Source organism: Phyllopteryx taeniolatus, chromosome 9 (assembly GCF_024500385.1).
Source record: "Phyllopteryx taeniolatus isolate TA_2022b chromosome 9, UOR_Ptae_1.2, whole genome shotgun sequence".
Lineage (NCBI taxonomy): Eukaryota > Metazoa > Chordata > Actinopteri > Syngnathiformes > Syngnathidae > Phyllopteryx > Phyllopteryx taeniolatus.
This window is the reverse complement of record NC_084510.1, coordinates 14,892,726-14,907,039: the sequence shown is the minus strand read 5'-3', so window position 1 is coordinate 14,907,039 and position 14,314 is coordinate 14,892,726. Positions and strand designations below refer to the sequence as shown.

Sequence of the window (14,314 nt, the reverse complement as noted above, 5' to 3'; positions counted from 1 at the left end):
ACATACAGCACCACCCCCCAAAAAAAGTATTGGAACGGCAAGTTCAATTCCTTTGTTTTTGTTGTATAATGAAGACAAGGGTGGGTGCCTTCAAACAAAAGGTGCTCTGTCCTGAGTTGTTTAACACATCTAGATGTAAATACCATGAAATAAAAGCTGGAAATCTGAACTTCTGTCTCATATTCATCTTTTGACCTGAAATAAAATACTTTTAGAGGGGACTGTACATGAATCATTCCCAACACCAGGAACTTAACGACACTCAAGGTGAGGGAGAGGAGACTCTTCATCCATCATCTTCTATACTGACTGTATACTTCTCACTGAGATGTTTTGTTTCAGGCTGTTTGGGAATCTACTCCAAACCCAAAGTCTCATTTGGCGCACACAAACAATGGTAATGCAACACCTGACGATTATAATTGTGTTGAACAGACAGGCACAGACTGGTGAAGCAGCCACAAAACTCAAGATGCTTTCATGTCGATTGATACAAAGACGAATATTAGGCGAGAAACATCATTTCAATTTTTGCTGTGGACCACATTGTAGTTATGGTTTCCCTCAAAGGGCCATTATGACTGTGACACCTTATAAATGTACAATTGGCTCATTATATTCTTACATATGAAACAAATTTATGGCCATCGAGTTTTGAAATCAGAAGTCAAGGCAAATGGTTTGTACAAATATTGTTCAATTTATTTTAAAAATGTGTTGGTAACAGAAAAAAATGCTCGCAATATCTCAAGATTATTAAAAGTGAAGACAATTTGCAATTGTGGCCGTAGACGTACACAAAACAAATGACCTGGCGGGCCGGCTGGGGCCCCCTGACTTTAAGTTTGACACCGGTGAACAAAGGCATGAAATCCATGCCTCAAGGTTTTCCAATGTAGGCTAATGTGGCTTTGTTCAAAAGAATAAGTTCATTTCTTAAATTCTTGTGAGCGCTGCATGAGACGTGATCACGTCACAACAGACATTTCCAAACGTCTGCTCCAGAAACTCCAAACGTGATTGCGCAACCATTCCAACGACTCACGTTTGAGCGACTGCAAAAACGCGTATCGTTTCTTGTGTTTTCTTTGCAGGGCAGAGTGCAAGATTTCAACTCCTCCGTTGTGAAAGAAGCTTTTGTGACTCATTCGGTCCCCACCGGGGTCGCGCGGGAGCACTCCCTCATTCTCCTCCGAGCATGTGCGGAGCAAGTTTTGCGTGCGGCGCGCAGCTCCACCTCAGCGGGACAAAGGATTTTCTTTTTCTTTCCTTTGGGTCTCGGAGCGCGTGAGTCGCAGGTGTGTTCCACCCGCAGCTTTGTTCGGGTGTCTCCCCTCCGAGCGCGCACTCCTCCTCCCCGAACATGTCTTGGGTTCTCTACACCGGCATGGAGGTGCTGATCGCCGTCTCGTCGGTCGTCGGCAACGTGATGGTGGTTTGGGCCGTGCGCATCAAGCGCTCGCTACGGGACACCACGTTTTGTTTCATCGTCTCACTGGCCTTGGCTGACATTGCGGTCGGGGCTCTCGTCATCCCCCTCGCCATCACCATCAGCATCGGACTCGAGACTCACTTCTACAGCTGTCTGCTGGTCGCCTGCACCGTGCTCGTCCTCACGCAAAGTTCCATCCTGGCCCTGCTGGCCATCGCCATCGACCGCTACCTGAGGGTCAAAATACCCATGAGGTAGGCATACGACCCCACACATCTTTTGCACTGAGCACGAGACGCCTTTTTGTTCGTGTCTGTAGCACCGATCGTCGTGTTATTTCATGTCCCTTTTACCGTGTACCTGCGCGAGTATTGTACAAAGAACAATGGAGGTTAGTCGCAATTAGTTGGCAAGGCAACATGAATGTGCTTTGCCATCTCAGCGCCATCTGAAAGTCACTCTGTCATTGAGCCCGAGTGCAAAATTCAACATTGCAACTCCACAGGCAACTTTTAGAAATGTTCAATTAACTGAAAAAACAACAACAACACGTGGACTAATAAGGGAGGAGTGAAAAATAAAGGTTGTATTGCAACGGCAGAGCGTAATAGACAGCTGTTGTTCGGGGATGCCTTTCTTAGGTGGAGGCCTTTGTACACACATTTTCATAACACTTAATATTTATAGTGTACACTGAGAAAAGATGGGTTTAAAAACAAAGAAGCTAATGAAATGAGGAATAAATTACTTAATATAAGCAAAATTGGCAGCACGGTGGACGACTGGTTAGCACATCTGCCTCAGAGTTCTGAGCACCCGTGTTCAAATCCGGCCTCGCCTGTGTGGAGTTTGCATGTTCTCCCCGTGCCTGCGTGGATTTTCTCCCACATCCCTAAAACATGCATGGTAGGTTAATTGACAACTCGAAATTCCCGCTAGGTGTGAATGTGAGTGTGAATGGTTGTTTCTATGTGCCCTGCGATTGGCTGGTGACCAGTTGAGGGTGTACCTCACCTCTTGCCCAGAGTCAGCTGAGATGGGCTCCAGCACGCCCGTGGCCTAGTGACGATAATCAGTTCAGAAAATGGAAGGATGGATCAGCAAAACTGTCCGCCAAAAGAACAGGAACATTTCTGGCAAGATTTTTTAAAGTAAACATAGACAGGCTCAATACCACCCCCACCGATGTCTTAAAACTAGATTATTTATACAATTTACTCATAACAAGTAATAAAGGCGTAATAAGAAGGGACAATACATTGAGATTTTTAAGGGGAAAAAAACATGCATAAAGCAAGAGAAATGTTCTTATCCAGAAACTGCCGGATAAGAGGAAATATCTTGGCAGACATGAATAAGCATATTTTGCCCTGATTTGCGATATTGAATCACGGTTAGAGGTTAATATTTGCAGTGAAGTGGTTCACTCGTCTGACTTTTGCGCATGCAGCGTGAGTTCAGTTCCCACTCAGTGAACTTGTGAATGCGAGTATAAATGATTGCGTGTCTCTACGTGTGCCCCTGTGATTGGCAACCAATTCAGGCTGGAGAAGCCTCAAGCCAGCTGGAATAGGCTCCAGGTCCCCTACAACCCTGAACCTCAGCAATATAAAACATAGATTGATCATGTATTTCTATAATAAATCCCTCATTGATGATGAACTACAGTATACTATGGCAGCACGTGGTAGCACGTCAGCTTGAATCTCTATTGGAACATCTCTGTGTGGAGTTTGCATATTCTCTGCAAGTATTCTGGCTTCCTCTCTCATTCCAACATGCAATCCAGTTTATACTGTAACTCTTCCAATGATGTAAATTTAAGTCCACCATGTGCCCTCCAATTGACTGGCGACCAGTCTAGTAACCCACCTCTCGCCCAAAGCCAGCTGGGATAGGCTAATGCCTAATGAGGACAAGTAATGTTCAATTCAACAAGCTGTATGAAAAAATGGATGGGTAGATATTATTAGCAAGACCCTTCTCTGTAATGTAACAACTAGGTGATAGATTATAGAGGGCTATATGGCATCTGAACAACTGAAGTATACAGAGGAGTTTGAAAAAAATGATAAAGCTAAAGAGTGTGTAATACAATATCCACTGTTATTTTTGGCAACACTAAAATGATTATAGTGAATAGATTTATGTAGCAGAGATTTTTCGTATTGACTTTCCTCTTATAAAATGATGCCATCTTTTCAAAGAAACAAATCCACTTCAAGTTCGCCTGTGTGACAATAAACTTGGAATATTCTGACAAAGGATGCATGATTGGTCAATAGGCTCATGCTGGCTGCATGGTGGATTGCATAATTTCTCAAACTGGCTAAAGACACAGACAAAAATACCAGTGGAACGCATTCTCAGGTTGTCAACGCAGTGTTATCTGAATAGTTCTTATTGTTGGGTTTTTTGCTGCAAGGTTTGTTTGCCTTTTTCATGCAGCACTTACAGTGGTTAAAAAAAAAAAGTCTACACACCCCTTTTCAAATTCCAGGTTTTTGTGGTATAAAAAAGAATGTGTTAATGTGACATATAACCGTTACAACTCAATTGAAAATATTTTAGAAATGGGAAATATAACTAAACCACTGAGATAATGTGGTTGCACAAGCGTGCTCTACTCTTACAACTGGGGATGTGTTCAGACTTAACTAATCATATTCAAACTCATGTTTGATGGGTGTCAGCACACACCTGCCACAATTTAAAGTGCTTCTGATTAACCCCAACATTACTAACAACAGGATTACGCTCAAAAAGTACATGTTAACAACAATCTGTCCTCTGCTTCATATGTCTTGGCTATGGAGTAGGTAGGCAAGATGAAAACCTTATCTTTTAAAGAGAAAAAAAAAGACACTTGAAATCTCTGCAAGGCATGTCGGAAAATGTGTTATGGTCCGATGAAACCAATGTTGAACCTTTTGACCATAATAGACTCTACGCACGCACCACTTCCACGTTTGGGGTTAGGTGGCATGCTAACTTCCGGTCGCCAGTCAAATGCATAGCGATAACATTGACAAGCATCAAACTTCTCAAATTAAATTTTTGCTGCAAGATGGCATCCCAGTAGCTTTAATTCAATGGACACCAGAAACGCATACCCAACTTAACCTTTTCACCGGAAATGCTTAATATGTTGCCGTGCATATGGTCCATTCAAAAAGGTATATTTGGTGCAAACACAATAATGCTTATCACCAAACCAGAACACCAAACCTCCAGTGAAGTAGCCTTGTATCGTTTGCATACAATTCTTTCAAACGAACAAATCTTTTGAATGACTGTATGAAATCTAATCACTTCCTGAAGTACTTCGTACCTTTCTTAGTTTAGTTGAGCTCTCAGCCGTGTGTGTGTGAGTGGACCTGTCTCATTCGGTGACTCGCCCGTGAATCTTTGCTGGAAAATGCAGGCAGCGTGCGGGTGGGGGAGGGACTGAGGGTGACTCGTGATACGTTCACTGTGAATGAACGATATCGATCAGACAGTGAAAGACAACACTCTTATTCTGCCCTGAGTGATCCGTTCACTGCAAATGATCAACATGTATCCCTCTGGGAACGATTCTGCACTGAGTTGATTGCGGCTGGTGAGTAGCGGGCGCTAGGGCGCCACACCAACATGCGCCCACAACGCATGATCATCGCCATATTACTTTCCTTGAAGACAAAAAATTCATAAAATTATTGATAGCACAATAAAAATATTTTGAAATATATGTATATCTATTTTTAGATGAGCAGGATAAATAGCATATTGGTAATGATAAGAAAAGCTGTTTCATTCATCTCTGTTATATATTTTAGTGACATAACATTTGCTCTGGGGTGCAAATATCTTTACAGCCGCAGTAGCTCCTCTTCAGTGCAACCTGTAGGGCTAAAGTGGGGTGGAACATTCCAGCACACACAGATGATATATTTTTCTACAGCTCGTTCTTCATAGTATTAGTATTTATTTGTTTTGAGTTTTACATTTCATCATACCTCTGCGACTTTGAAGGTAATTAAGTGTGCTAACATTGGCTGCTTGCATACTGTCATGACTTGATGTGGTTGTGCTCGCAATAATCAGAAAGAGTGAAGACTCAGTGGTCACTCTTGTTTAAATGTTTACATGATCAAAAATGTTAGTAATACATTTCTCTGTGTGACTACTGTTGTTTATTTCTATCCATGTACCTGGTGCTACAAACTACAGCCTCAAGAATAGGCTTCCCCAACCTTTAGTGAAATCTTTGCCTGTTTAACTGAACACACAGCTGATATAGTCCAAGGTAGCCATAACTTATTTTGTTGTGTGAATGGCAACAGGTGCATACACAGGTTTATTGTACCTTTTGCCATCTAATTGAAGAGTATTTAATTGTTATGCCTGTGCCAAATAGTAATTGTCTTACAATTAAGTAAAACGGAATCATGTCACCCCAGATGATCTCTTATGGCATCCAAGGTTGGTAATCACCGCTCGAGAATATTGCAACAAAGTTACTCCACAAAATGTATGTGGCGATCACGGAAGCAAGTCAGTAGAAAATTGCAAGAGGTAGACTCCAAGTTTGAACCTACAATACATCTTCTCAGTCTTCGAGTAATTACACTTCCATTATGTTTTGTATGAAATCCTACTAAATTGTGATGGCTGACGAGGAACATTAACATACACTACCTCATACAGGACTATATAGTGCCTTAGAGAAGAGAGATTGTTAGCAAAAGCAATCACAAGGACTAGAATTAACATAACTTAGTAACAGTACAGTAACAGTTTTAAACACTTTGTCCTTCTCCCTTGTCACCATAGCTACAAGCGAGTGGTGACCCCTCAGCGAGCCGGCTCGGCCGTGTTGCTGTGTTGGCTGGTGTCCATCTTAGTGGGCCTCACACCTATGTTTGGATGGAATAACTTACAACGTCTGCATGACAATGGCTCCCTTGTCAGCGACGACCTCGTGGTGGAGTGCCGCTTTGAGACAGTCATCAGCATGGATTACATGGTCTACTTCAACTTCTTTGGCTGGGTGTTGCCCCCTCTAGTCATCATGCTCATCATCTATGTGGAGATTTTCTACGTGATTCATAAACAGCTCAATAAGAAGGTGAGACCATCTTCTCCTATTTTTGTAGGCAGAGTATTATTGCACTGCAATCTTCTAGAATACAAGAGTACCAGTAACTGGCCACCATACCTACTTACAGCTAAATTAAGGAGAAAAATAGAAAGTGCCCCCATTTGCAATATAGCTGAGTTTCAATTTATCAATGGTGTGGTTCAGTTCAATTTGGTATAGATTTTATTGCATTTGTAAAGGTTCCCAAAATATTTAACGCTTGTGGAGGGTGGCGCGAAGCACAAAAGCCATGTAGGTACACGTGACAACGAAATGATCTTACCCATTTTCTTTGTTCTTTGATGCAGAATTGTTTCTTCAGCTGACACATGCTGTCACCATCCTGCCTCGTATGCACACACTCCCGGCAGTGGAAACACAAGGCTGATTTCAGGGTTTACACAATCGCTCCACAAGCCTTGAGGGCTCTATTTCCGTAGATGCCACAATTTCTGGCACATCCTAAATTTCATGCAATCGCAAGGCTCACTGCACTTGTTTGCCAATTTGGCAGACGGGTCTGCGACAAGCTGGGCGGTCCAGCTCAGCGAGGGTGTGTCCTTTTACATGCACCCAGCCAAGTGACAATTTGTTGTCAGACAGTCGGTCTAAACTTACACCTGCTGAGATCACATCTATGTCCGACAGATTCTGAGGTCTGCGGACGTGTGTGGTGGATGTCAGACGTATTCCATTCATGAATATGTGAACAGCGGGGATCAAACCTTTGAATCTTCATAGGAATCAATTCACTTAATGCATTATTATTATAATATTTTTTGTAATCATCCCATCAGGGGTAGGGATAGAGGTCTGTGGACATATTTAAGTTGCCAGCGGTTATCACCAGCTCTCAGTATTTAATAAGGACAATGGACAGTGACAATGCTCCATCACGCATGGATCACTGGGTTGTCTTCTGCATAGAGATATCTCCATGCGAGACTGTCATTGTGCCACATTAAAATGGAATGAGAGCAGACACTTGGATTGGCAGCAATTGAAGACGGCTATGTGAACCACCACGGAGTGCAGACCGCTATACTTTAAATACGCCAACTTGTGCCCATCTGCGAAATTACGAAAAACCTGTAAAACCCGTCTCCGTTTATGTCACCCACGCTGGTGACGAAAATAGAGCCCTGAGAATGTGTCTGTGGGAATCTGTGTTGTACGTCCCAAAAGTATTTGATTGGGTAAAGGGTGTGGGCTTCCAAGTGGTTCACTCGTCTGACTTCTGCGCATTCAGCGTGAGTTCAGTTCCCACTCAGTGAACTTGTGAATGCGAGTATAAATGATTGCGTGTCTCTACGTGTGCCCCTGTGATTGGCAACCAATTCAGGCTGGAGAAGCCTCAAGCCAGCTGGAATAGGCTCCAGGTCCCCTGCAACCCTGAACCTCAGCAATATAAAACATAGATTGATCATGTATTTCTATAATAAATCCCTCATTGATGATGAACTACAGTATACTATGGCAGCACGTGGTAGCACGTCAGCTTGAATCTCTATTGGAACATCTCTGTGTGGAGTTTGCATATTCTCTGCAAGTATTCTGGCTTCCTCTCTCATTCCAACATGCAATCCAGTTTATACTGTAACTCTTCCAATGATGTAAATTTAAGTCCATCATGTGCCCTCCAATTGACTGGCGACCAGTCTAGTAACCCACCTCTCGCCCAAAGCTGTGGGAATCTGTGTTGTACGTCCCAAAAGTATTTGATTGGGTAAAGGGTGTGGGCTTCCAAGTAATTCATCCAAACATGGCTTTAGTCACACCTTGCTTTGTGCACTCTGGCCCAGTCCTCTGGAACATAAAAGAGCCGCCCCCAAAGTGTTCCCATGGATAGAGACCAAGATGTCTTATGCCTGGATAAGACGACAAGACAATTTTGGTCTTTCAGAATTGCACTATGTCAGACTACTGCCATAAAACTTTGCCGAATCTCGGTCAGATGGTGGCAAAACTACATGACGTATTCCGATACCAGCATATCCCGTCTTTTACAATCACTGGGCTTTATCTTGTCAAACGAAACACTGTCAGAGAGGCGGGACTAGAAAACGTGTCGCCGGTCAACGCGACCGGATACACGCGTTACCATGGTGACGACAACACTAATTGATTGTGCCAATGTATTGTCTGCGGAAAAAAAGAAAACAAATGAAAAAGGTGTGGTGGTCGTCACCGGTGCTTGGGAGAGGACGTCCATTCAGGGATTGCTTGAGGTATGTTCACATACTTTTAATACGATACGGCTCGCAAGCAGGCAACCAAACGTTATGTAGCCTAGCAAGCTAGCACTAGCACTAACAGTCGTACGTAAACATGGTAGCACTCTGTCGAATCATGCGATAAAGCCTCAGTAAACATTGGTTTGTGCGCGTGAATAAATGTTGACAATGGCAAGCATGGGAGGGGATGCGCTAGTCACAGTATGCAATCCTATTGCTCGACGTTAAGGTGCGCCGTCGGAGCACCTACACGGAAGATATCCCCCAAAAATCAAACACTTTTCATTTTGGCGTTGTAGGGCTATCGTAGGTCCAAATTGGTGGTCGTGGATTATGTCACACAAGTTTTGTCGTTCCCAACAAAATATATCGGGCCCGATCTGGGAAATCGCTTTCGAGAGATAGTCGGGCCAATATCGGGCCCAAATACTATTACTTTTATGGATGTAAAGCGTGTTCCTTTTTCTATAGGTAGTGTTTATGGAGAAGAAAACACTTAAAATTCCATAAAATAAAAAATGTGGCCCTATTTTTCTGATATTTTCAAAGGGGTAAGTGGGCCCATTAAAGTCTGTGGTAACCCGAGCCCCATGACTGTACATAAAGCCTTTAATATGTCATAAAAGCAAAAGCCTGTAAGGTCATCATCCAAAACAAGGTTTTCATACTTCCAAGCCTGATAAAATAGTACGAACACGGCGCCGTGATGGCAGGTGTCTGCCGTGACAACCAGCAGTGTACATCAGTCTGCCTGTGTCACACAATGCATCAAACAGAAACATGTGTCATCCATCGGAACTGTTTTCAAACATCTTGGAGGCATTTGTGATGCAAAACTGAGCTGACTAAACCTGTAAAGATGCGGAAATGAATCTGCAAGCACTTACCTCGTGGGATTTCTTCTTTCCTCAAGAAGGCATTTCAATGGTCAAATGTTTTTATTTATTTTTTATTTTTTTTAAAACAAGCAATAATGAAACAATTGTTTCATTATTTATTTAAAACAAAAAAACAAAAAACAACAACAACAAAAACATCTGACGTGTCCAAAATGTGGACAGACCAAAATCAAGGCTGAAAATCAATATTTCATCCCACAACAAACCTAAAATTACAACTGAGTCTATTTTGGGGGGAATTTCCTCTGAAGACATCATTTGTAAATCCAGAACTATGGAATCAATTCCAATGTGGTGGCCTAATAAATATGTTAATCTGCGTATATAGTCTATATATGCTGACATTGTGGTTCTTTGTCTCTGTGCAGGTGACAGTGAGCCATGCAGACCCCAGTCATTATTTCGGCAAGGAGCTCAAGCTTGCCAAGTCCTTGGCTCTTGTTCTTTTACTTTTCGCTGTTAGCTGGCTTCCCCTTCACATCCTTAATTGCATCACACTCTTTTGCCCCAAGTGTGACAAACCACCAAGCCTCATTTTCATCGCCATCCTCCTAACCCACGGCAACTCTGCTGTCAATCCCATCGTATATGCTTTCCGCATTAAGAAATTCCGCACAGCCTTCTGGAAAATTTGGAATCAGTACGTCCTTTGTCGGGATCCAGTTGGTCAGCTTCCTCAGAGAGGGAGTCAGAGAATACAGAATACTGCGAGGAGGCTGAGGCACAACGACGACGATGACGACGATGATGATGTGTGACCCTTGGCAACAGACAATTACCATGTCTCATTTCTCAATCCAGTGTTTTGCACAGTAATATCCAGGATTTGGTCTTATTTTTTCAAATGTCTAGGGATAACAAAATGACCTTATTTAAAGGACGGCAGATGGATGAAAACTACTGTGGATCTATTCCATCCAAAACGCTCCATATGAGGATAAATTGACAAATCAGACTGACTCAGATGGGAATGTTTTTGTTTATGTCTCGACAAGCACCACAATTTGGTGATGTCATATGGGATACGGGGCTTACCATCAATGTGAATGACTGTGTAAAGATATTTTGATGAACATGAAGTATGATAATACAGTATTGTACACTCTTTTTAGTTAGTATACTGGTGAGCTGTATTTATGAACTTGAACTGCAGGAATGTGGCACTGGCTTCATATAAGCATCCATCCATTTCCTGTACTGCTTATCCTCACTAGGGTCGTGGGGGCTTCAGATAAGTAATTGAGCAAATTTATGACAGTCGAGTAGGTGCTTTGCGAAATTGAGAGAGACAAGGATGAATGAAAAATGCAAAAAATGAATGGTAAATGATGCAAAAGATGTGCTCAGGGGAGAATGACCCAATTACCTATCATTTACATACAGTACGTCAATGCTTTTACAGGTGTGTTATGCATGAGCACATGAAGTTGATTTGATTATCTTTTATGTTGTTGAGACACAAAACACTATCCTTGTCGCCCAAGCCTGAAACTTCAATTTAAGTATACTACAACGGTATCTCTATTGCTGTGAGAAATACCATGTCGCTGTCTCCTAAAAAAATAACTTAAGATTTTAGGAGACCACTTTGTGGCTGGACTCATCTCAATAAGTGTGAATTTGTGAAAGTAAGGGTGATGGAAGTATACACAGCTGAGCCCAATGTGATTCATATCCTGGCCTAATTAGGAGTTAAAGTAAACTTCTGTTTTTTTGAATGGGTATCATCCAGTTGAAAAAAACAACAAGAAATTGAACAAAAACTGTAAGAACTTGTGTTTGACAATAGTTTGAAAATAATTCATATCCTTGACACTTCTGAGGAAATACAATATTTTGGACCATTCTAAAGGATCCTGGTTACTGGATAATCTAGAGCCGAATAATCATCTATACATTGAGAACGTCAGATACCTTTATTGAGAGTAAATACGAATAATTTTGTAATGTACAATTAAAAAAAGATTAATTACAGCGTCTTACAGTTGTTTGCCACTTGTGTCATTTCCAGCTAAAGGATACCCATTCACTGAATATAAATTCACTTTAAATCAATATTGGGCCACAGTATGAATAATTTTTAGTGTAACTGTGTATTATTGTATTTGAAAATTATATATTTGTGGAAACAGTGGTACATAATGATATCACTCATTATATCAGGGGTGTCAAACAAAATTTTGTCTCGGGCCGAATTATAATTATGATTTACCTCAGAGGGCCGTAAGAACAGTGAAATGTTTAATCACCAAATCATATTATTACCATTACACAACAAATTGAGGGATAAATAGTTTTGAAATCAGAAGGATAATAGTTTGTTTGAGTATTGCTTAAGTTACGGTAGAAGAAGGGTTTGGTAACAGAAAAATGCAATATCTCAACGTTATTGTTTATTATTATGACAATTTTGAATTTGGCTACAGATTTGAGCAAAACGTTAACGAGCATGATTTGCTTTCGCGGGCCACATAAAATGATGTGGCGGGCCGCATCTGGCCTCCGGGCCTTGAGTTTGACACCTATGCACTATATCATCTAATAATAAAGCCTTTGTAAAAATATACCCTCCAATAACACTTGCCTGGTACTCTGCAGTTGAGTAAATAAACACACTTGGACACTATATGAGGAAAGACATTTTTCTCCTGATTATACCTCACAAGACAAAGCCACTGTCTTCTCTCTGCAGTGCTTTATAATTCAGTGAAAACAGTGCTTACTGTTAAAGTGTAAAATGTTAAAAGTTACATTCATGGATACCGGTAACACAATGATCAATTATTCAACACAGGTTTGGAGCAGACAACAATGTGTACATGTGAATATATAGTAAAGGGAATTTTGTTTTTTTGAGAGGATTCTTTAGGTTTTTCATAAACAGTCTTAAGTCATAATAACAAAGTGGAATGACTATATTAATTACAATCTTCTGGCTTTAGTATCACAAAAAAAACAAAAAAACAACAACAAACAAAAAAGATATAGGCTACATATTTTTACTTACAGATAAGAGCGTGTGAAATAGCTTTTTCTAAGTGGCAAAGCTTTTTTTTTGCCGTGTACATTGCACTCTTTTTTTGGTGTCTTTTTAAATCGACTTCAGGCACAACGGCTCCAGACGTCCCTGATATGTTTCAAAGTGTTTGTGCAAATGGACAGACAGTAGTAGTTCAGTGTGCAAACGGCTTATATTACACTCCCAATTGTTTCATGTTAACATCCAAACAAACACATTTGTCAGATTTGGTATGGATAAGGAGATTTTACATTTCTCATTGTTTGCGACTTCAGTCAGGGAGTTGAAAGTCTTCAAAAGCAGAATATAAGTCATTCACTTTCTGTCTAACGGGGAAAACAAAGTTGCCACATATAATTTGTTAATTCTTTTCAATGACAGGGCAACGCCATCAAAGTTACTTCTGCTTTCGTAGTCAACGTTTTTATCGTAACTTGATGATATCACAGTTTGCCAGTGGTGTCAGGCGTGTAAATAACACGTCAACTACGTTGTGCTGCCCCCTGCTGGCTGCATGTCATGTAATTCTAAAGCAATGGCTATCAGTTTTTACACCCAAGTACCACCAAGCTCTCCTAGTACCACAATAATCACAACATTCAAGGTTTTTATTCCTAAAATGTATATTTATTATTGTAAGCAACTGTAGCACTATGCAGTTCGAATATTAACACTGCGCTTAAATACAGGACAAAAAAAAAGTGTATACTGTACTAAATGATTCAATTAAAATGTACATAAGTTAAATAAAACGGGCTTAAAAGTTTAAAAATAAGCATTTAAAGATTTATGTAATGTACTGTAATAGATTTAAAAAAAAGGTTTAACCACCCTAATTCCTCTGCAAAGCTACAAGCTTCAGTTTAAATGTAAATTGTGCTCTTTTATTTAATTCAGTGATTCTTTCCCATACAACTAGAGAGAGTCCATTCTGTGTCAGACAAATGGAATGTTCCTGGAGTTGTAAACATGACATGCTAACACATCTTAGCTTTTTACATACAGTATACTGTACACCACATGGATATCATCAATTTTAATAGTTTGCCCTTTGACCGCAGCAAACTACACATTTGTTTGCATTCCATTTCTTTGGTTGTTTATTTTCCCCCAGTTTATTTGCTCCCTTGAGTCAAAATATAATTGTGTCTCAAGAACTGTATGTGCTCGGAAGTGCTTCTTTGTGGTTTCACATGTATCGAATTTCAAGATGTGTAAAATGACAGTGAGAGGCAACACTAAAGCATGTCGGAGATGCATGTGAATGGCAGTCATTAGTTTGGGAAAATACTCAAGCATTTCCTTTGGCATGATGGGAATTGAGTCCACAAACAGACGACCATAAAATATGTAAATACCCAAAAAGCACTTTCTGGTTCAAACAAATATTTTTGCTTCAAGACTAAAAAAGGAAAAATGTATTCTTACCTTGGGTGACAAACTTTAAATGTTAAATATTTGCTATACCATCTACAGTATAGTAACAATAATACAGGACAACACACTGAACGGTAAATGTGTATTTATTTGACTATAAACGTGGGTGTAACCGTGTGCATACATACAGTACATACAGCACCTTCATTAAATGATGACACCAGCGTTTTT

At 40.7% G+C, this 14,314-nt stretch overlaps 1 protein-coding gene across 1 annotated transcript; it reads left to right on the top strand.

Moving 5' to 3' along the window:
• Nucleotides 1–1,011: 1,011 nt before the first annotated feature.
• Nucleotides 1,012–12,313, top strand: LOC133483680 (adenosine receptor A1-like). The gene is made up of 3 exons (XM_061785200.1): nt 1,012–1,686; nt 6,248–6,542; nt 10,056–12,313. The coding sequence occupies exons 1-3, from the start codon at nt 1,364–1,366 to the stop codon at nt 10,443–10,445; spliced, it is 1,008 nt and encodes a 335-aa protein (XP_061641184.1). The 5' UTR covers nt 1,012–1,363; the 3' UTR covers nt 10,446–12,313.
• Nucleotides 12,314–14,314: the final 2,001 nt, after the last annotated feature.

What these genes read in the sequence shown, in the direction of transcription:
- LOC133483680 (XM_061785200.1), top strand. Translation starts at nt 1,364, where the DNA reads ATGTCTTGGGTTCTCTACACCGGCATGGAGGTGCTGATCGCCGTCTCG. An exon ending in AGGGTCAAAATACCCATGAG is followed by an intron (nt 1,687 to 6,247) that starts GTAGGCATACGA and finishes TTGTCACCATAG; the next exon opens with CTACAAGCGAGTGGTGACCC. An exon ending in ATAAACAGCTCAATAAGAAG is followed by an intron (nt 6,543 to 10,055) that starts GTGAGACCATCT and finishes GTCTCTGTGCAG; the next exon opens with GTGACAGTGAGCCATGCAGA.